The 23,767-nt window shown below is 43.9% G+C and overlaps 1 protein-coding gene across 5 annotated transcripts in view; it reads right to left on the minus strand.

Moving 5' to 3' along the window:
- Positions 1 to 23,767, minus strand: part of CADM1 (cell adhesion molecule 1) — a 327,569-nt gene that overhangs the window by 19,122 nt on the left and 284,680 nt on the right. For 2 of the 5 annotated variants that reach the window (XM_030331901.1, XM_030331900.1), the window contains exons 6-9: positions 22,231 to 22,330; positions 18,326 to 18,498; positions 13,661 to 13,741; positions 2,271 to 2,303 (exon numbers count right to left, since the gene is read on the minus strand). In XM_030331901.1, the coding sequence (XP_030187761.1) occupies positions 2,271 to 2,303; positions 13,661 to 13,741; positions 18,326 to 18,498; positions 22,231 to 22,330 (387 nt within the window). The remainder of the gene's footprint in view (positions 1 to 2,270; positions 2,304 to 13,660; positions 13,742 to 18,325; positions 18,499 to 22,230; positions 22,331 to 23,767) is intronic. The other 3 variants (XM_030331904.1, XM_030331903.1, XM_030331905.1) reach the window with 2 other exon arrangements.

Below are 23,767 nucleotides of genomic sequence, written 5' to 3' on the forward strand. Positions count from 1 at the left end.
TGGAGGGTATGCTGTTCGAGATGGTGGTAGGACCTCTTGGTGAGGATGCTGTCAGGACTTTAGACAAGTCAGGAGAATGTGTTTATAAATGTATCAAACAGGGACCAACCTGGGCTATCACTTCTCTCCTTCTGCCGTTAAGGAACTGTGTGTGTGTGTGTGTGTGTGTGTGTGTGTGTGTGGCCATTGTTTTTTTTTTTTTTCTCCCCAAGATTTCTTGGCTCTAGGTTGTTTCCCATGTACCGCCAGCCAGTGAACAACATCCTACTGGTGTATTGCTGGCTTGAACACTGTCCTTGAACTAATAAGGCAGTGGTTGCTTCTCTGTTTCCTGCCACAGGAATGCTATAAAGTCTTATTCCAAGTGTCTCTTTGTTATACCACAAAAAGAAATCACCATCACTTTCTTTCTAGACAGAAAGACCTAATCAAAAACCGTGCCCTAGACCAAGACTGGCCCCTAAGCTAACTTCTCATTTTTCAGGTCAGGGAACAGATTTCCTACTTGGAATACTTCACCCGACTCCAAGACCTACATCCATTAGATTCACATAAGTACACAGGTTTTATTGAAGGGACCTAGCAAATAGAACTCTGGAGTCTTAGGAGATAAATGATCAATATTTCTTCAAATATCTCACACAATTCCAGAATCTTATGGTTACATTTGACCCTGGAGTCAATTATAGGAAGCTCAGAACTTAAAGCATCTTAAAAAGAATAGAACAAAATCTCTTGAACGACATTAAAATAGCCTTAAAGCTCTGAGACTAATCGATAACAGTCAGGAAGTGCTCAATTAATGACGAAACCTACAAATAACCAAGCTTAATGGAGCACAGTGCCTGAGCCGTAGCAAGCACTATGGGGCATTACCTTAGAAAGTGGGAGCTTTATACCTAACTGACTTCTCCCGATTGTCAGTGTAACTGGCCCTTTAATTTTTTCCTTTGTGCCAACGACAGGAAAGGGCCAGGTGAGGTGGGCAGGGAGTGGGGAGGGATTTACTACTCTTCGTACCTAAGTTCATTCTGCTTTCTTGGGATTCCTCGTCACAAAGCACAAATACGGGGGCGATGTGCCAAGCGTCAAGGCCTGACCTTCAAGGACAGCTCACCCAGGACAGGTTTTGCTTAGAGATTTCCAACTGACAAGTCCTCAAACGTAGGTCTGTTTTAAGGAAGTCAGTCTGTGCTAGGAAGAGATGCTTTGCTAAAGGTGCATGAACAGTAAAGTGTTGGCTGATCACCTCTAGGCACTTAATCGATGCATTCCAACACTGTACAACATGCAAAGTGATTTAAATAGGCCCTTTACCAAAAAATTCCCTGGAACTCAATTATTAAAATTCTGCCCAATTTTTAACTAACGTATCTTTCTCTAAGCACAGCATCACCAGGGTTGAGAGTTAAGAAATAAAGTCATATACAGATGAAACATAATTCTAATTTTCTGACTGAAGGGACACAGAAAAGTTAATGAACTTATTCCAACCTTGTAAGGTAGGATGAAGTTGTGAAAAGGATAGCCCGGGGGCCTTTTTTTTTTTTTTAAACCACTTTTTGGTTAAAACCTTAACCAACTTTCTAGTTATTTTGCCTACAAGCTGCCTGTACACAAATGATTTTGTCAAGTCCTACTTAATGCTGCTAAAACTTATATATGGTGTCATTCTTGGTCCGGAGAGGGATCCTGCCAAATGCTGGTGTAAATAGCGTAAACCTTCACGCACGCATAGAGATTGAGAGCGAACTGGCACTGGTTTGCAGAGGCAAACGGGATTGGGAACATAATTAAGAGAAGAGTGATGACCTCGTGAATTTAAATGGGACTCTTCTGTTCTCACCTGTCCTTCGGCCTCAACTAGTAAGTGATCCGAACGACCCCTCTTCCAAGTGTACCTGGGATTCTAGCCTATAAATGAAGAAAGCAATTGGGTCTTTAAACCAGAGGCTGTGATTTTCAGGCAAGTATTTGTTTTTGGAGTCCCTTGTATTTTGGTGTCTGCCTTGAGTTCTATCAACAAGGGCCATGACCTGCGTCCCAGCCAGTGAGGCGGCTACCTCGCCTCTGTCACCACTGGCTGCTGAACTCACAACAGAAATGACAAGACCCGACATCCTTTCAAGCCTTAAAAAATTATAGTATATTTATGAGATCAGTCTACTTGAAACACGATTTCCCTTGAAGACTGCATTTCTCTTTTTCCCAGGCTTGCCTTGCCTCTCAGCAGCGCTGAGAAAGTAGATAAACAGTAATGTGATACCAACCGTGAACTGCGGGCTCTGTCGTCGCTGCTGTGTCTACAGACGGGAACAGAGGATTGGAGGAAGGGAGGAAACAGGAGGAACGGCATGCAAAAAAAGGGAAAATGGAAAAAAAATGGAACAGATAATATATGAGCAAGCTTTCAAAGAACATCGCGTGACAAGCAATAATAAATGAAAAGCAAAAAGCATTTGAAGTGAGTTGCACTGTTTTAAGACATGCCTTCAGCTCAAAGCTGCGAGCCAGTGAGGAAAACAGTCAATTCTTTGGTTCTGGGGGTCTTGCCGGGACACATCTACTTGCTAGTCAATAGTCAGGGGAACATGCAGAGTGAGGAGAAACACCAGTGCAAACTCTTAACGCATCAAGGCTCAGGACTGTGACAGAACAGCCCAGTCGGAAGGCTGGCCGAACAATGGATTCATACATTCAAACATTGCCTTTGTTTTAAGCCAGCCCACGCGGGCACTCGGCTTCGTGCCTGCCAATTAGGCATCACCGCATCAATCACACTTTCAGGATCCTTGTGAGGCTGGTAGATGCCGGTAGACGAACACATGAGCTCAAGGTTTCCATCCTGTGTGTTATTCCAGCAGGGTTCAGCGGGAAAGTTCAGTTAACTGGGAGGCCATGGGAATGAACATATTAAAGGTTTCCGGGTAAGTTTCGGTACACACCCCGTCCCCCCTGCCGCCACGACCCACCACGGATCCATTCTTCACTCTGCAGCTCTTGCTGTCGTACAGCCTATGAGCAGAAGACGGTCAGGGAAATGGCCACGTCCACACCATTTGCCAAACGCCACTTGTGATCATGTGACGTTCCACAAATTAAAGGACCCAGCCGTCCCCGTGTTCACAGTTCGGAAGCACAATCGTTGTGGTGAGCTGCCAGGAGCCCTGCCTTCACGGCGGCAGCACGAGACGGCACGTTCACTTTTTCGCTGCCAGACGCACTTGCTGGGGAAGAGGATGTGGTCTGTCTCTTCTTCTATTTCCCATGCTGTTCGAGTTTCCTCCTCCTCCTGCTAGGCTTCAAACCAGGCCGGCTGCCTGGCTCCTCTTCACAGGAAAACTGCTCAAGGGGCTCAAGAAATTTCCTTTTTATTCTTGGCTAGAGGGATAGTGGGATAAATATCTAACAAAATGCACGATGACTTTTTTTTCCAGTCTTTTTCTTTCTTTTTTTTTTTTTTTTCTTAAACACCACTCCCATGGCCAACTCAATTCCAAAGTCAACCCATCTGGCTGCACTTCCGTGTTCAGCTCTATGCCTCTCCAGTATGTTTCCTTCCACTATCCCCTTCTGGCCTGAAAAGGTCGGTGATAACGGGCACAGCAGCTCATCATCTCTAGCTGGGGTGGCGTTCTTGGTTAAAACTGCAGGTAGTTAGTTACCTGTCCTTTTTTTTTTTCCTCTTTCTCTCATATAACGCAGCTACTTAAGCTGATAATTATTTTTATGAATTCTAGAGACTCCAAAAGACTCTTCCAGACACGACACAGGCAATGTTTAAATGCACTGGGATGCCAACTTTTTTTTTTGGTCATATGAGCCTGGTGCTTCTAGTTTGCAAATCTGACCCATGAATTCACACCAGTGTTCCTCTTCAGTTGCATGCTTTCCTTGGGACCCTATACCATCAAAAACTTGCAGCCCTTCTAAGGAGCCAGAATTAACCAGCAGTCTGAGAAGCCACTGCAGCTTAATATAACTTATAGCTGAGTTTCTGAAGATTAGATGAAGGAAAGAAAGACATAAAATACACCGCATAAGAACACAATACTTACTTACAAGTCAAGTCTGTGTGCATAAAATAGCAGTAAAAAACAATACCAAGAATTGTACAGTTGAAACATTGCTATACCAGACTGTCATGATGCAGCTGACACATCTCCTTACTTGAAACATTCAAGTCAAGCTTTAGTTTGAGGTGTTTTCAATTTCAGGGGCAACATCAAATGCACATTTGTACAGAAACATTTATATGCAGCTTAATACATTTTATGGGCAGGCATTGGCTCCTTTTCAAAATTAAAAAAACAAAACAAAACAATAAACACTTTGGCTTATTTTTATAGCAGCATTTTCTCATACGCTTTATCTTTTAGCAGGTGAACAATTAGCATAGACTGAAAGAAAGGAGGTGGAGTAAATCCTAAAGGTTAGAGCCCTAAAAATCGTATCTCAGCATTAACCAGTGACTCCTCGATTTACTGTTTCCTACATCCCAACACTGTCCGCTTTATCATGAAATTAATCTGAGTGAACCTGGGCGTAGGCTTCTCTGTGGGTACTAGAAAATAAAGGAGAAAAGTCCACAGTGCAGCTTGCTTTCCCATTCTGGGGATGGGAAATCCATCAATTGCACCCAAACGGGGAGGAAAAAGGAATGCCGGGAGGGGGAAGAAACACCTTCGAGGACAGTTCAAAGCAAACACACGTTCACGTCAAACCACACAGTCACTGCGGCTGGAAATGGCAAAGTCATGGTCAGCAACGGAGCAGGAGAATAGAGCAGACACACAGGCTGGCCACAGAGTTCGAGCAAGGTTTGAGGGTGTGTCGGGGGGCACGCTGATTCTAATTCTCTGAGAGCACCTGGTGCGCTGTGTGAACAGAGGCGGTTTCGAGCAAAGAAGGAAAAAAAAGAAAAAGCAAAAAAAAAAAAAAAAAAAAACCCTTCTTCAGAAGTGACTTTGTGCTCCCTGCAGGAGAGCACTGTCGCAGAATCTAATTCTCCTTCATAATTGCATTATGACTTCGTGCAGAAACCACAGACACCCTGGCTCTAAAGCAAGTGTGGCTCCGTGAGGTAGGATTTATTAGGGGCGTCTCCATCAGAAGGCTGCTGAGACGTGTGGGCCTGCCCCTGTGAATCGGCTTGTGGGGTCACTCTGTCGCTGGACAGCATTCTGAGGGTATGGGCGAAATGCGAGCGGTAACCTTCCAACGCACGTCAGCAATGCTGCGCTTCACTTGAAAAATGACAGCTCCTAATTGTCCCAACGAAGACTTCTTTAAACTTCATTTGGCCTTTAAGAAACTAATCTCTGAGCTAGGCCCCGGGGAAAAAGAGGTCACAAAGAGTTGAGTTGCACTCTCGGTGGCATAGGGTTATGAACCTGAAAAGGCCTTGCTGAGCTTCTGGCCCTATGTTAATTTTAATTACAAGAAGGGCAAATGTATTGGACGCTTAGTTTAAATGGTCAACAACAACAACGACAAATCCCGTGGTTTTGCAAACCCACTAAGTGTGTACGGCCTTAAGAGTCATTCTCTAGCTGCTTTATGAGTATAATCAAACAAGGTGGCCAAGGGCAGGCCCTGTGCTATTTGAAAGATGCGCATTTCACTAAATATTGACTTCTCGGTCCCCCAGCCACACACACAGTTTATGGCACCTTATCTTGAATAAATTAAACATCACCTATATTTCATGTGGCAGTGTAAGATACTTAAAAATGGAAAGGCTCTGACAATGTGTGAGATTAGAGACAGTAGCCATTTAACCAAGTAGCAAAAAAAAAAAAAAAAATTGCTGCATGAGAGGCAGCTGGGCAATATTTAGTTGAAACAGTCATGTGTAAGCTCCACTGTGGCACATTCTAATCCTTTCATATGGATTCTCTCCAACTTAGAATTGTTCATTGAGTGTGACAGACTGGGGGTTTAAAACTAATCCATAAATTAGTCCATGGTCTCAAACACAACGGGTGCCATAAATGAAAATGAAAATCCTAGAACAAAATTAAATTCACAACCTTAAATACTTTCTCTTCTCCAATTGCTCTGTAGTCCTCCTGCGTTACAATGCACAGATTCCCTGCAAGACTGCATTTTGGGGTGTGTGTGTGAGTCGGGTATACGTTAAAAAATACACAGGGTAATAACCCAGAGAACCCAATCTGCTCAAAAGCAGAACTTAATTGTAAAGAATTTAAATTTTCCCATTTTGATTGTCATAAGCTGAAATGAAAGCATACTAAGCAGTCCAGACATATTTAATACACTTTCCCCCAGTTTATTTTCTTAACTAAAGTCAATAAGGAGCCAATGGGTTTTCTTAATTGAATTCCCCTTCAGTTTGTGTTATGGGGCTGCTTTAAATCTAGACACTAGGGCAGGCAAAGAATTCCCCTGACAATTTTATTTTCATAGTTGTGTTCTGCTGGCCAATATATATTAAATATATGGTTTTTTTAAAAATTCTTTTCTTTATTTATTTCTGACTTATTTGAAATCTATTGAAAGCAAAAATACGTGCTGGAAAATTAAACTTCGAAATTTATTTTCTACCGGATTCCTGGTCAATTTTCTTTCCAACTATGTTAGGCTTTAATTAAACTCCCATTTCTGAGGGCCGGGAGAAAGGGGACAGGAACACACTGGAAGCTACAAAGGTCCAGATAGGAGAGTCACGATAAAACTCTCTTCCTTCTTAAAGTCACCCTCCGCTCCTTCCATAGAACAGCTGGATGGGGAGTGGACTGGTTTTTTTGTTAAGCAATTTCAAGTTTTGTTCAGAATCGTTCACTACTGCTGCTATGCCCCTGAGATCTTTTCATTTGCAAACCAGATGTTCTGAAAATCACAGGATCTTGTACAGTGGTTTCCTCTCACAAGGAAACAACTCCTCTGCCCTGGTGTGGGTGACGGCTGGGCAGGAGGGGCAGAGAGGGGGAAGGCACAGGTGAGGAGAGGGACGGAAGGGGCACTGCAAGGGAGGTGACGGTGCAGAGGGAAGGGACTCTAGAAATAGTCACTTCTAGTCTTCTCTGCTTACGTGCTGGAGGGCTGGTTCCTTCTAAGTCCTACCTTTCCAACCAAGACGGATCCAACCATCACTTTCTAAGCCTGAGAAACATGTGTTTGAGGCTAGTTTTCTGCACTGTGGATAAATAATCTCTTGGATTATTTTTTTTTTTAATTTTTTTTCAACGTTTATTTATTTTTTGGGACAGAAAGAGACAGAGCATGAACGGGGGAGGGGCAGAGAGAGAGGGAGACACAGAATCAGAAACAGGCTCCAGGCTCTGAGCCATCAGCCCAGAGCCTGACGCAGGGCTCGAACTCCCGGACCGCGAGATCGTGACCTGGCTGAAGTCGGACGCTTAACCGACTGCGCCACCCAGGCGCCCCTTGGATTATTTTTAAACAAGGAACATGAAAGTATGGAAATGATGATAGAAGCATTAGAAAAATAACCCTCAGTTCCTAGCTCTCAGGCCTTTTTTTTTTAAAAGGCAGAATCAGGTGACCTTCATCAGTAGAGTATTCTAACTGGTTTTATTCCCTCCTAAATCAGTGTGGGTCAAAAACCGGCTGGCTGGGGCGCCTGGGTGGCTCAGCAGGTTAAGCATTCAACTTCGGCTCAGGTCGTAATCTCGTAGTTCATGGGTTCAAGCCCCGCGTTGGGCTCTTTGCCGACAGCTCTGATTCTGTGTCTCCCTCTTTCTCTGGCGCTCTCTCTCTCTCTCTCTCTCAAAAATAAATAAACATTAAAAAAGTTAAAAGACAAAATTGGCTGGCTATGATGCTATTTGTAATATAGGCTTATACTTGCCAGCAAAATAAAAATCTACACACTGGAGACAGTATGAAAAAAAAAATGGCCACGCAGTTTTGGGCAAAAACTTGACAAGATGGCTCATTACAAAGATGTCTCCTTCATATTTGGTAGCACCTAATCAGATTCTTATTTGGGCACCTGGATGGCTGAGTTGGTTACGCATCCGACTTCGGCTCAGGTCATGATCTCATGGCTCATGAGTTCGAGCCCCGCTTTGGGCTCTGGGCTGACAGCAGGCCTGGATCCTGCTTCGGATTCTGTCTCCCCCTCTCTCTCTGTCCCTCCCCCACTCTTGCTCTGTCTCTCTCTCTCTCAAAAATAAATAAGCATTAAAAAAAAAAAAAAGATTCTTGTTACCACGCATCCTGGCCTATCAGTAACACTCAATACGCATTCAATAAATGAGGAGTGACAAACAGTCTTAATGGAGTAGATGCCAACTCTAGAAAAAAGGTAAGTTAGTAAACATTCTAGAATGAAAAGTGTGTATTTCCTAGCAATGGTGGTGTGATACATGCCTGGGACATAAATACACACAATGTACACACACACTGAACACAGATGCTTGAAGTAAAGTTGGGCCTTGGTGCTTAATTTCTAAAATGCCACCCTATCTTACCCACATTCTACCCAGTCCCTGATGGCAGACGGAACTAATTGTCCTGTGATGCCCTCCTTGCTTCTCTGCCCATGCCACCGAGTCAGCCCTTACTGCACAGTACCTCCTGTAATTGACTTCTAGTGTGTACAACCTATTCCCAGTGCCATATTTTAAGGGGTTCAAGGAATTTTCTGTCTCCACAGGCACTAGCATGAAGCTGTCCACATTACGGGGGCTTGGTATTTGATGAATGAATGCCTAAAAGCAGATAAGCATATACCCCTCGCACCATGCAAATATCACAGAGTGATATATATATAACCCACATACCCCTAGCACAGAGTAGGAATCATTAAACCAAGACCCTGGAGAACAGCGGCGTTACATGAAGCAAGGCTCTCGACCGTAATTCTGTCTTAAGCACAGGTGTACTTCTTTCCTTTGTATGTAAGACATGGAAAACATGTGCTATGGTGTTGGACTTCCCTCGCTTGGCATACTCTGTAAACTATGGCTGCACTCTCCTTATTGTGACTGGATACACTTTACGCACACAATGGCTGACGACATTAGACTATGAAAGCCAAAATAACGTGAGCCTGGGGTTGGGACCCACTTTCTCCAAGGTATACTGGGTTTTGAGTGCTTAGACACCCGTAAGAAAAACCTTGCTGTTTTCTTTTCCAAGAAACACAAAACACTTCATTGGATACATACTTTTAAAAAGAGAAATACTCATTTAGAGATGACCTATTTCATGCCTGTGAAAGGATTTCTAAATGTGTTTCAGGATTTGGCCCTATAGCTATTCATCTCTTATTCTAAAGTGATTTTAGTGTTTTAATTTATGACAGTCACATGTGTAGTATGACCTGCATGTTGAACTCCCCCTGGGCCTGAATTTCCTACTTAAGCTGCTAAGGGTGTTTAAAACAGTGCTGAGTGCGGTCTAAGGTACATTCCTCGTTAAGCAACTAACTCCGGATGCAACTGGGCAGAGACAGTACAACATCCACATTATCTTGGGAGGGAAACACAAAACTGACTTTAGGGAAAAGTTGGATCCGACTGTTGGACAGGAGCAAAATCTGTCACCCCAGGAATAGGTAATTCTACGTACATCTCATACGCAAAGTCAACTAACTTCAAAGAAAATTCAAAACAAAATAAAATAAAACAAACCACCCCCCCCCCCAGCCCCCCAGGAGGGTGGTAGGTTTTTCTTTGATTTTAATTTAGGAGGGAAATCTGCATGAAGGACTCTGACCCTGGGTAATGGTCTGGCTGTCTCTGTATTTTAACAGAGGACTCCAGGGACAATTTAGATTATGCAGTTTGCTCTTCAATATTACAGCATATATCTTCATGAATTAAACTACGTGGACAACTTGGCATGATATTAAAAAAAAAAGGAAACGAAAAAAAGAGGAAGTGGGGGCTTACCAATAGCAATAGTTGAAACAGAAGTATATGGTCAGAATGTCAATGTGCATGGGATGGAAGAGACAGAGAAGAAACTCAGGGCAAACCACAATGAGACTCCGGATGGCTCCCATTTCAGTTGGGTCCCTCTAATGGTTTTTTATTTAGAAAGGGATTCTAATGATACTAAAGGCCTAATAGTTGTAAGGCTGCAACAAGGTCAATGTGGCAAGTTGACATCAAATATTCCTTTCAGGACTCTAGAGCCTTCAAAAAGTCCTCCCGAGAGAAAGCTACCGCTAGATGTGAGCCTTCACACAAAGGTCAGGAGACCGACTCCACGCAGAATGCACGGGACAGAGACGCCCAGCTCTTCCCCCGTCCACCACCCCGCCGGGTCTAGGACTCTAGGTGGCACCAGCACATCGGATTGGGCTCACAATTTCTTGCTTTCAAGGGTCCCCAGGATGAAGCTTTAATGTGCTTTTGAGGGAGTCGGGTGACTGGGGGACTCAGTGGCAGTCTGCCTCCCTGACAAGGGGAGCAATTCGATATCCTGCTTATGGAAGGTACAAAGTAACACAGGAACACTTCCTTTCAGAGAAATCAGAAATCAACTATGCCCTTCGAATTTAAAAATATTTTTCTATTGCATTCGTACATTTTCTTGTAATGAAACTCTGACCTGGGCAATGGGTTTCAGTTATTGCATCTGAGTGGGAGGAAAGAAATGGATGGCTATGGGCTGCCTGTCTTTTTTCTTCTTTCTTTCTTCTTCTTCTTCTTTCTTTCTTTTATTGCTCTCTTTTTGTCGTCTATTTCTTTTTTCTTTCTTTCTTTTTTTTTTTTCTCTTCTTTGCTTTCTGTCTCTGCTTCTCTATCTCCTCTTTTCTTTCTTTCTCTCTTTCTTTTTTCTTTTTCTCTCTCTCTCTCTTTCCCTTTCTTTCTTCTTCCTTCCTCCTTCCTTCCTTCCTTCCTTCCTTCCTTCCTTCCTTCCTTCCTTCCTTTCTTTCTTTCTTTCTTTCTTTCTTTCTTTCTCAGGCTTTATGTACGTTCCTGTCACTGGATTTAGCTGTTGTAGCTTTTAAGGCTAATGGGGGCTGTAATGCAGCAAACAGTGCAAGACAGAAGAGTGCAAATTAATTTAGCTATCCATTTGTCAAGATCCAGTCTGGAAGATTTTTTAGGAACCAATCTTAATCTCAGGGATAGCCTGGACCTTTAAAATGGGACACAATCATTCAGCTCCATAACCTTTAGTCTGTTTGAAGTAAGGAGCAAATGTTAAATTCCACAAGTGTACTTTCTGGGCAAGATAAATATATGTAACACTGCTTGTTAAGACGCAGGAAGCCCATACGATCACACCCGTTAAGGCAACGGATTCTACAATGCTGTATGAGTGGCAATTTCACTTTATTCTTGGGTATGCCAGCAAGAATCTGGGTGCTCATTACCACAGATGCCTTTTGTGTGCAGAGAGGGTTCAAGCGCTAACGTTGAAAGGCTAAGGCACATCTACGAGATCATCATGCATCACGGGGAGACCCGAGGCCGGGAGCAGAGAGAGACAGAAGCAAAGACAAGCCCGTATGTAAAGGCACTTTCTATATGGACAGAAATGCAGCATTGTTTGTTTTTAAAATTTCCTCTTAACCAGAGTCTCTGTGGTTGGAACAGTGATCACAGAGAGTTGCAGCTGTTGAAGGACACAAGATTAGCTTTACTCTGGGGTGAAAAATTAAAGCTGTGAGGGGGGGGGGGGAGTAGTTCAGGGGTGCTAAGAAAGGTCTTAAAAAACAAAACAAAAACAAACCAAAAACCCAAACCAGCCTAAGCTAGCGAGAGGCTAGCCACAAATGAAAAGCATTGTTCCATGTAATGGAGAAATGGGGTATTTCTACAGAGTGAGTAAGACCTCCACTGCCTTGCAATACAGACCTGGCTAGCCACCTAGACGGAACCTTCTACAAAAACGAGAGGTAATAAGGGCTGACTGATCCCTGGGCCCCTTCTGCAAAGATGAACAGACCAGTTGCAAAGGACAGTGGTGGGTGGAGGTGTAATTCACACGGACATCCAAAGGGCCGTTCACGGGAAATTTCAAGGAAACCTGCCGTTAAGAGCTCCAGCCCAATTCAGTTTACAACCTGGATAAGGGGCAAGAGATCACGAAAGGTAAAAACCTAGCTCCTGGGAAGTTGATAGCCTGGCTGACCTGGAACCAGTTAGGCAGGAGCAGCTTTGCTGTGTTTAGGAATGAGACAGAAAGTGGGAGGAGTCTATGCACCATGGGACCAAGCGGCAGAAAGAAGGACGTGGAAGAAGGGAAACAAATAGACACTGAAGGGAATTTAGGAAGCAGCCTGGGTGGAGCGGAGTTTAGAGTGAGACACAAAAACCAATTGATGGATTTTCAGAAGATTTTAAGTGAAGTGCAGGCACTGATGTTTTCATAATTAACCTTCAGAAAAACCCTCGCTAGTGGCTTTTTTTTAAAGGTTCTCTTTGTCCCACTGTGAAGGTTAGAGAAAGTGAAGAAAATGAGATCAGGTGATCTATCGTCCTACTTCATGAACCTCCTCTTCCACGGAACACTCTGGATTTTTGTCACGCCTGTCTCACCGACTCCCACGAAAACCAAACACATCTCCAGAAAGTCAGTGTCAAGGATGGCTGCCCGATCTCGGGTGGTAAAGAGGGCCTACACACGGAGAACGATGACTTCAACATTCAGTGGTTTAGAAGAAGTCCTGTGATACGACTGTATCCTGGGGCATGTGGCTCAGAGACCTGGCAGTGTCTGCGGATAATGGAATGAAGCGGGAAAGCTGTCTTCTAAAGAGGTTATTATTATTATTTTTTTCCTCGCAGAATAACTACTTTTACGTGTTCTGGAGGAGGTACCTGTAAACAGTGGTTCGGGGAGTCCTTACCTAAGGAAATCCTACACGTCTAGTAGACGTGATGCAGCCATGACCTTTCCCAGCGTAGCAGGTGGGAGAAGCATCAAGGCTCCCAGACGAGCCCCCTCAAGCAGGAGGAGAGCCGCTGGGTATCAGAAAGGGATGCATTGCATACCCTCTCCCTTGGTGGTCGGCAGACACAGGAGACAGTGAAACTCATTTTGGAGAGTTTCAGACAGTCCACCAAGATAAAGCCACAGAGTTACAGCAGCTGTGGCCGCCTCTTCCGCCCCTCCAACAGTTAACGGAGGGCAGCAAGGGGTACGTGGGTGCCCGGCACGGAGAAGACAGTGACTCCCCTCTGACCTCTTGACCCAGGCAACACAAACAGGTAGTAACACTGTCAGCAGATACTCTCTGGGGCAGGAAGGAGGGCGATGCATTTAGGAACACAGCCCGCAGGGGCATGTTAAAGGGTGTGTATTTTCTTTCGTACGAACGAACGATGGAATGAAGACAAGGAGAAGATTCAAAGCCAGAATACTTACCATTTCATCAACCGTGGCTACGCCTAAGCTACCGGCACGTTCTCTAATAGCCAGGCTGCTATGTTCCCTAGCATTTTGCTTTGAACGGGGATGCTGGAAAAGAGAATCCTCTTAGGCACGAGCTGCAAAATATCTCATCTACTGTTAAAGGCCTGGATGTTGAAGATTTTCTGAGGTCCTTAGGAGTCAACGTAAGAATAAAGTATCTAACGCCTCTGAAGACCCCAAATAAAGGAACGGTTAAATTCCAAGGATTCAAAGGGAACTGTTAGCCTTCTTTGCATACATACCAGAAAGACAATATACATTCAGGACATTTTCAGTGGTAATGAAGGTACCGTACCTGTGATGATGGTAAGGATGGTGGTGGTGGTGGTGGTGGTGGTGGTGGTGGTGGTGGTGGGAGGGATAGTTGTGGGGGGATCTGGATAAAAAAAAAAAGGAAAATCAAACCCACAGTGCTGAACACAACAATGATCAGTAATGACAAAACGAAGGCATGAGGACACGGAGATGTTTGTCTGATGACTTCCCCCTCTGCAGCCACAAGCCTCCCTTCCCCGCCTTCCCCCAAAGAGTTGTGTCCTGTGATCCTAACCCAAAACCTTAAATGGAAAAACTGAGACAAGAAGAAAAGAGATTTGCATTAATGAAGCGAACTAGGGATGAGGAGATGTGAAGGAGAGAAGGGAGGAGAAATCAAACCAGGACACCCCCACCCCAGTCTGATTTCAAAGGTGAGGTTAAGCCAGCCCCGCTCCCGAGAGGGTACAGCGACTGTCATTTCGTGTTATACTTTCGCAGATGGGAGAAAGGAGGAGGGGTGGTGCCGTTCTAAAGGGCTCCCGTCGGCCAAGGATGAGCGTGTTCCCGCTCCCCTGCTCTCCATGACGGCTAACTTCATTATTCCCCATCAATACATCCCAGCAGGAAGGAAAACTACTTCTACACACTTGTAATAAATACAAAGAAGACAGAATGTCACCGCTAAATATCAAGTTCCAGGCATGTGAGATTTTACCGAGATTTTATTTTTTAAAAGTCAATAAATTTTACAACTTATAAATATTAATACGTTAGTTGCCTTTGCTCCCGTTGAAAGCCTGACCTAAAGCGGAAGGTGGCGATAAAACCAAAAGACCGTCTTCCATCTTGTAAACAAGGGAACGAGGTATAAACGAGGCTTGACCCTCAAAGCCAGGAATCCCATAGGGAATCCTCCGTCAGATGTTTGCTACACTGTATATTCTTGTATCAGCTCAAAAATTATTTGGGGGACAGGGGAAGGGCAAATATGAAAGAGAAAAAAGAAAATCCTAAGCACAAATGATCAAACTGAATGTGTTAAATTGTCAGCAAGACTTTGAACTAAGCAATCATTCTGCTATAATAGCGCATAAGACGATTTGAAGGCTTTTGATTTTAAATTTTATCTAAAGCACGTCAACTTTTTCTCCCTGACACATCTGGTGTCCTTTTATCTCCAAGTGAGCTCTCAGATTGTCTAATTAATACATCAAAACTTTAATTATATACTGCACCTTTATTGGCTTTGCTACAACTTCCTGAAAGTTTGTGAAAACACTATCTTGGTGCCTGGTTGTAAGGTCTGCTTAAAATGATTCCTACTACTGATCAATAATCTGGGGTTTTAATTTTCCTCGTCAACTTCCCTCATGCACACGCAATGTAGGAATGTGTTAGGGAGGGCTCAGCAGCAAAGTGTTCTGTTCTATGGGAGACTTTGCTCATTGAAGGTGGGGACACGGGCAGTATAAAAGCAGCCTCACCCACGAGTCCAAAAAGGAATTCATTAATAAATAATATCAAATCTCATCCTCCTCCAAGAAGCAGGCTGATGATTAAATTAGTGGTTTCAAACTACCCTTGTAGACAAACAGGCAGAATGTCGTCTTGCTCCTTGGACACTTTCTTATGCAGGCCCCAGGTAAGGAAGCATTCTGTGACCTAGCAGATCATTTGGACGCACCCACCCCTTGCTGTAGGCACTGGGACAGATACAGATGAGCGAGGTGCGCTGGCCCCCGAGCCGAGCTCTGAGACATCCTGTGCCTTCTCCTACCCACCTCAACTGTACCCAGGGACGTGCCTGCTGCCCAGCATGGGGGCAGCTAATGCGCTTCTTCTGTTCTCGTTCAATTACAGTACTTATCACCTGAAAAGGAACATCTGTACCCGAGAGACTTCCCCTGATACACTCTAATGCTATTTCTGTACCTACCTTTCCAAGTATTGGCACAGAACGTGTGATATCCACAATGCAATCAAAGGGGACCCGGAGGCCCGGTTTTGAAATATGATTTTGAAAATACGATTACGAACGAGGGGTGGGCCAGACTAACAAGGGCAGAGACTTCAGAAAAAAGGTCACGGGTCCCTTTCATTTTGTGAAAATCACACACTTCCAATTATTTTCATCACTACTGGGGTAACTGTTGTCCTTCACATCTGGCTCAAGTGACCCATTAACAGCGAGAACCTCATTGCTCAGATCGTTTCTAGCGATAAGAGCAACGAGAGGCCACTATTTAAGAAAATACCGAGTTGGAGCTAATGAGCTGTGTTTGACACATCGAGGCTAAAAGAACCAAACCAAATGGGACTCAGGCACTAACCAGCTAGATTCTCCAAGTGTAGAAGCTACTTCCAGAGAATTAAACATTTTAAAGGCACGTTAATGCTTAGTTCATAAGGTACTTTGAAAATTACCCTGGTAGTACGAGAAATCACCTTTGAAAAGAAGAGCTACTCACAATCTTCCCAAATTGCTAGAACATTTTATTAATAGACTAGCAACACCTCAGGTTGGTAGTCTAGCCTGCCATGCCGAGCAGTGCTACTAGCTTAGACTGAGGGACGCAGGTAGCATAACGTGCCGGGGAGGTGTGTGTGTGTGTGTGTGTGTGGATGTGCTCACCTAAACAGGTAGGTCACTATGTTTCCTGGCTTTCAGTAACGCACTCTAGCCCAGAGAGTAAATTCTCAAAAACAGTCTTATGTTGGAGGGGGGCGTTCTACTGGGAAGCAGTGAGAATAAGAGGAACTACAAAGAAAGACACAAATGTCCCTGAAGACTTGGCAGTCGAAGTATCGTGGCTCTGAAACATAGTTAGCAACCCTGGGAACTTGGGCAGCTTATGTGATCTTTCTAAGCTTCATCTGCCATCTGTAAAATAGGATGAGGATCTTGTTACCTCCTGACGTTACTGTGGAGATTAGAAGTGGTCATGCACGTGAAACAGTGGGACAAAGTGGGTGCTCGACAAATGCCAGCCAGAAGCTGGTATCCAAAATTATTCAACTATATCTGCGGTCCATGAAATCCACAAAATGTTCCTTATCTTGAGATGTGGGAACAGCAGGTACATTAAATCAGAATTGCTTTTCCAAATAACTTAGACTTCTGAGTCCAGGAAGCAAACCATAGACCAGTGGGAAATCTGCCACTGGTTTTGCTCACTGTAAACCTGGGAGTGGCATCGGAGGGGACTTGCAGGAGGCTCAAACCCTCACGCAGAGAGAGCAGAAGGGGTGTGGAAGCAGAAGAGAGGGATATGCCTCCCACTCCCCTTTTGCACGAACAGACTCTGAACAGTCTGAGGACCAAGGTGGCTCCGTGGAACGTCAACTGACAATAGGGCATGTGGCACCCCCTCGCACCTAAAGGAACAGCCATCCCCTCTCCTCGGCTCTCTTAACCCCTGGGCCGGACTGACGCCATTACACGTGCAGACCACAGACAACATGGGTATAGTGTCCAAAAGAAAAGAAATCTCAGAAGTCTACAAATAAGGTGAGTGGATGTGATCCTGTAATTCTGCATTATGTTGAAAGAGAAAAACAAACAAACAGAACCTCAAGTACAGGTTAAGAATTAAATTGCCACATCCGTGTCGATGTGTTATAAAGCATGCTTCTATGCCTTCAAAAGGAGTGACTCCTACTTTCTTCGTAAGGAAGGTGGCCAGGTTCTAGGACAGAAAGGTATAAATATTCTGTGGGTATAGTTGTGTGCGTATAGGTGTAGATTCCCATATACTTACACTTGGATTATTTACCGTGCTAACATGGAGAAGGAAACATACACACATATCCATAGATTTATAAGATACTGAAAATTTCATGCCTATGGTCACTCACTCCGGGTCATGTCAGTTCATGACTACGCTTCCCGGCATAAAACCAACCAAGAGACTTCAACTGGCCAGAAGAAACTCAATTTGCCATCTTAAGACTAGAGGAATGCAGTGCATTCCTCAACTAAGTTGAGAATATTCAACGTACACAAAATGGACAATAAGCTATAAATGTGAAAAAGTTTAAAATGCCTGACACATAGATGTTCAATGAATATTTGCTGGGTTAGAGAACGTAATTCATGATAATATGCTTTAATAATCCTGTAAAAAGATATTCAGAAAGCAGACAAATTAAAAAAAAATGCATTCGTGTCTAAAGGAGTAGCTATTGGTGGTTTATGTAGCTACCAAGGACCTTATATATATATTTTTTTCCCAAGTATTTACTGGCTTGTGACATCTTCCGGAATGTAATAGAGCTTCATGCTGAAAACAGGATACTTGTGTTCATCAAAGCAGGAGAAAGCCTAGCTGAGGTTTCACAGGGAAATACCACTGGGAATAAACTTTCTGAGCTAAACAGCCATTAATTGGCAAGGCTGAATTTTGCAGTCATTATTTCTAACATCATCTCCATTGCTTGTGCCTGAGGACACAGCTTTCCTACTCAGCATGACCAGGGACTGTGATCTAGCAGGAAAGCCCCGCGATTAGAGGGAGAGAAGAAAAGTCACTGCCCTCCCAGGTGGAGACACTGGGGTCCACCTCAGGCCAGGCTTCTTTAAGTTCTTGAAGAAAACACACTGGCTTTCGGTTTTCAACTTGACCAAAAGCTCTGAGAGTGATTTGCAAGCAGCGGCTACATGTGAATGAGTCTGGTAGAAGGAGTGTTTTATCTTTGCACGTACCGTAAACATACAGCATATAATCCGAGTGAGCTTTCCCCACTATGTTGGAAGCTTCACAGCGGTATGTACCATTATCTGTTTTGTTTAGGTTATTGATGAACAGGTTGGGCCCAGACAGGACGGCGTGTTGAGGCATTTCGTCATCGACTCTAACCCAGGTCACCATCACAGGCCTGCAGAGGAGAGAGGAAGAAGACAGGTGGCTTTAACATCTCCCACCAAGATGTCTGCGTCGGCTTCTCACCCACGCATTGAATGAGTCACATGCAGGGTGACACGATTAGAGAGGGCCCTGCTGGACATATTTTCAGTTCACAGAATTACAGCTGTGAAGTCCTCCCCCCCAACAAAATCTGTGTGGAATATACTTTTTGGTCAACATTATCAGGTGTTGAAAAACCTTCAATAGGACCACAAGCTGGAGCCTCATTATTTCCGGTTCATCTTTAAAAATCAGCAAATAAACCAATGTGCCCTATTTTTATGTCCTGCTGTGTGGTTTCACACCAATTCAGACAGGACAGAGCTCACCCGTTGTTAATCATCTCATTAATTAGGGGGAAAAATCAAATTCTTGGCTAGTGATATAACCATTAATCTGATGGTTACTAAATACCAAGACCCTTGCTTAGAAGCCAGTTGTGATCTTTAAATGGATTTGGAAGCATAAGAGACTCTTAAAAACTGAGAACAAACTGAGGGTTGATGGGGGGTGGGAGGGAGGGGAGGGTGGGTGAAGGGTATCGAGGAGGGCACCTTTTGGGATGAGCACTGGGTGTTGTATGGAAACCAATTTGACAATAAACTTCATATATTGAAAAAAATAAAAAAAAATAAAAAAAAATTAAAAAATGGATTTGGAGTTTTGCAAAAATAAATGGACTTTTTTTTTTTTTTTTTTTTTACATCTGAACACTGCTTTCGTTTGTCCTCTGCATTGGAAAAGCCACCTCTATTCATTCTAGAAGATGCAATCACTTCCTTTCTCCGTTACCCTTGCTCATAACCTGCCTCCTTCAACCCAGTCCACCTTTTCTGTGTGTTCCTTGGCAAAATGCCTTGCTTTGCTGTCTCTCCAAGCCCCACACACTGTTACCCTCCCCCTCTGGGTGCACCGGCAGGCCCTGTGGCTCAAGGGTGAGGCTTCCGGGTCAGTCACTGAGGGGCACATCTCCACATGGGCTCCTTATGGCACTTTTTCAGAGGCATGTTGTACCATGTTTGGGGGGCCTGGGTGGCTCAGTCGGTTAAGCATCCGACTCAGTTCAGGTCATGATCTCATGGTTCATGAGTTCGAGCCCCTGCATTGGGCTCTGTGCTCTCAGTGTGTTGCCTGCTTTGGATCCTCTGTCTTTCTTTCTCTGCACCTTCCCCACACACTCTCTCTCTCAAAAAAATAAATAAACATTAAAAAATAAGTAAATAAAATATCACATTTGTGTCCATCAGGGAAATCAGAGCAAATTTCACAAGATGCTCCAGAGCCAAAACTACACACGCAGAGTATCTTTCAAACTCACTGACTCTAAAACTCCCATTCTTCAAGACAGCTCCCTCAACCTCCTGTGAAATTGGGACCACAGGGAGGACTGTGCCTGAAACTTTCATTTTGTTTTTCTTTAAATTAAAAAAATAATAATGTTTATTTTTGAGAGAGAGAGCAAGCAGGGGAGGGGCAGAGAAAGAGGGAGATACAGTATCAGAAGCAGGCTCCAGGCTCTGAGCTGTCAGCACAGAGCCTGACGCAGGGCTTGAACTCACAGACCTCGAGATCATGACCTCAGCCGAAGTCAGACGCTTAACCGACGAAGCCACCCAGGTGCCCGGAAACTTTCATTTTAAAGGAAGGGCACTGGAGACACGAGAACAGAAGTACCTTCCTTTCGGTCCCTGCTGCTACCTCCACGAGCGGTGACATGACAAGACCCAAGCTTAATGATGAACCAACACTCAAGTTAGCCCTGTCAAGTAGCATTCCAATTTTCAAATGGGATGTGAAGTTACAATTTTTCTTTAATTACACATGGGCTTGTCATCACAACCCAGTAAATTATTTAAAAATTAGCACTGCATATGTCCCCCCCCTTGCAGGCAATGGAAAATGGGTCTGCCCGGCCATCAGATCTAATGCCCTGCTGCTTGACAGCTGAAACAATCAGTGGGGGTAAGTGCGGAGAATATTCACAACATTTAATGGCAAGTTAAATTACCATTTTTATTGTATGCAATTTCTTGAGAAAATAAATAGGTAATATGCTGGAAGGGATAGCAGAGTAACGGGTGCTGGCTCATACGACCACACACTCGTTCCGATTTGAGAAGAGGAACAGACAAATACCCTCTCTGGCATAAATGTCCTGAAGGAAACATGTAATTTACTGTCCCCATGGCACATTCGATTGAACGCAGTACCTTCTTCTGGGGGGAAAAATACAGAAACAAAATATAGGCTAGCAAAGCCATCTCCGGTAAATGTGGTTAATGTGGCTGTATACAGTGGCAGGAGGCCTGTGAGAATTCTCTTTTTCTCCACCGGATTGTTTTGGAGGTAAGACAGGCCACGGACTAAGGCATAATCCAGTTTACAAAAAGAAAAATCTGAATCTTCTGCAGAGTTCAAAGGAGACAAAGACCACTCTGCCAAAGCTTAAAGTGTTTCGGAGCAAGTAACTTTGAAACGGCGAGGAAAAGCGAAACAGAGCCAGGACCACCTCCTATTTCCTAAAGGTCATCTTTAAAACCCCGAAGGGTTAGTGGAGACAGACGTAGATTCTGGTCCACAGAGAGGGAAGCACAAAACAGGGAGGGTTGAAGCGGGAAGAGGGCGGACAGCAGCCAGCATCCCCCTGGGTTCCCCTGTTCTCTTGTCATGGATCACTCCCTAGCCATCACGGGGACAGTGTTTCCAGAGATCCCGGGGGAAGCTTTGGTGAGACTCTCAGAGCATGAGGACTGCGATCTTGATGTTGGTTAGCAAAACTCTGAGGGGGAAAAGAATCCTAGCACAGGGACGGCAGAGGGAGCTCAAAACAGAGTTTACTGTTGGGGACCACTCAGAGTTTGAGGGCTCCTAATCCCAACATTGACTCGTTCCAGCTCATGATTCCATGGATTGTTTTTTTCCCCTAAGAAACAGCTCAAAACAATCTTCACTCTCCTGGAAAGATGAGAGTCTCTCCTCTCCCCGGACGAAACTGAACGAGGTCTAAAGTGGCCCCACTGCATGGCTATGATGAGCTACTGTGGTCCCTCTCATTCACTTGCATGCAGTTGGCAGGGAAGCAACTTCCTTGTACATTTCAGTCAAATAAGAGGGTTAGTACATTCTTTCTTTTACGCAATGGTGTGTAACATGTTCCTTGAGAAAAGTTCTGGGACAATTCCTTACCAACAAAAATATTCCCATGAGTCACTTTTATTTGAGAGAAGGAGAAGCAAAATTAAAGGTAGGGCAAATTCATTTTCCAACGGCTGGCCCTAATCACAGCGGCTTAATTTAAGTCTGAAAACTGTCTTTCCAGCAGCTTAGACATTAACACAGAAGGTAGCAGATATATCATTAGATTGTGGGCATACTAAAAATTTATTAGGATTATTTTCTTGTGAGAGAAGATAGTTCTGGCAATCGTGTTGATGATAATAAAATAGAATTAGCTGAGATTTCAATCTTAGCTGGCATTTCATTTTTCTCCCAATCCTGACCATTAAGAACCAACCACAGATATTTATTCCCCCTTTCACTGAATATTCCTTATTTCATAAAACAAAACAAAACAAAACAAAAAAACCTTCCATCCTTTACAGCAGGAGACAGGTGACAGGCTGGTGAGTTGCAAATGCACATCTCCGTGTTGTGACATTTACTGCTCATGACCCTCTTGCCAACCTTGGCCTTCAGAACTTACTGGGGCTTCCCGATGGCTTCACATGTTAACTCGAGCGCATCCCCTTCCCGGGTTAGGCCTTGTAGAGGATAAGTCATCTGAATATGCACTTGAGGCTTATCTGTGTGACAACAACACAAAGTATAATGTTTAGCAAATGGTATCAGGCAAAAAATCAGACTTGCAAGCCGCCACAAACCCCACACCACCAGCACTCGCTCTCTCCCCATCCTCATGCCTTCACGAACATCCTCCTAATTAGTTAGTAATCCTGGCATTTGCTCAAATTAAATTGACTAATAACTCTAAGGAGTGAACCGTGAGTAGATAAGAGATTCATAAGCCAACCGCGCCACATCAAACGTTTCCTGTGAAATACATTTTGTTACATTGAAGTTTATCTCCAAACTCACTCAAGCTAAAGGAAACTCATTTGCCTTCATGCTGAGGTGAAGCCACAGATATTTGTGGTGCTCAGAATTGATACATTTTATCATATATCACATATTACTATGTGACAATATGTTGTGACAATGCATATTAATAAGTTTGCCTCTTCTATGCTCTTGATTTCAAATGGGAAAGGCAAAACTTCTGAATTCCACTCCAATGCCCTTAAGAATGAAGAACTGGGAGGTTCTGGTGGTCCCAGTGAAACTCTTTGATGTCTCAATGTATACATGTGAGAAGGAAGGAAACTGACAGGTGCTGAGAGCCTACTATGGTGGGAACCATCATTGGTGGTGGAATAAGCCAGTTTTAGGGATGAGAACATGGGTACCCAGAGGATGAAGTAGCTAGACCAGGGTCCTAGGGATGACTTAACGAGAGACAGCCCTGCGAATGTTGGGATTGCTGGTTCAAAACTACATTTCTCAATGGCCATCCAAAATTAAAACCAAGTACAGCATCCTAAGGCAGTCAAGGACTCCAGTAAGTGACACAAGTATTCTTATATCGATTAGCTACTGAAAAACTGTGTTTGGACCTTGTAGGGGGTATGGGTAGGAGCCATGAATGACAGGAGCTGTGGGGCACAGGGAGGGAACCAAAAGGGGTTGGGATTAACTTAGATATATTACACAGATATATTTACCAACAAAACCTGAATGGAATCGGGAGGCTGTTTTTTTTTGTTTTTGTTTTTTTCTGTGCTGAACTAACAAGCTATTAATCCCTAAATCAGTTTTCTCATTTAATTCTGTGGCTTTGTAAATGTATATTTTTGGAAATGTACCCAAGAGTAATAAATGTGAGAGGGCAAGACATCACTTGGCTGAAAGGTCAAAACAATTTCCATAACTTTACTTTCTCAGACAATCATACCACCTAAACAACAGCTCCTTGGCCTTTTACAAGCAGTGCTTAGCTCATTAACATTCATCCTATGGACTGAGAGAGAAATCAGAAATATGGCAGGGCTCAACTGATCTGGGCCCATATGCAGCTAACAAAGCTGCACGAGGGAGTCCTCTCTGGGGTGGTTGCTTTCCAGACGCATTTGTACAGTCTCGTTCCCATCACAGATCTTTCTCTTATGTCTCTGGAACCCATGTGG

The sequence above is a fragment of the Lynx canadensis genome, chromosome D1 (genome assembly GCF_007474595.2).
Source record: "Lynx canadensis isolate LIC74 chromosome D1, mLynCan4.pri.v2, whole genome shotgun sequence".
NCBI classification, from domain to species: domain Eukaryota; kingdom Metazoa; phylum Chordata; class Mammalia; order Carnivora; family Felidae; genus Lynx; species Lynx canadensis.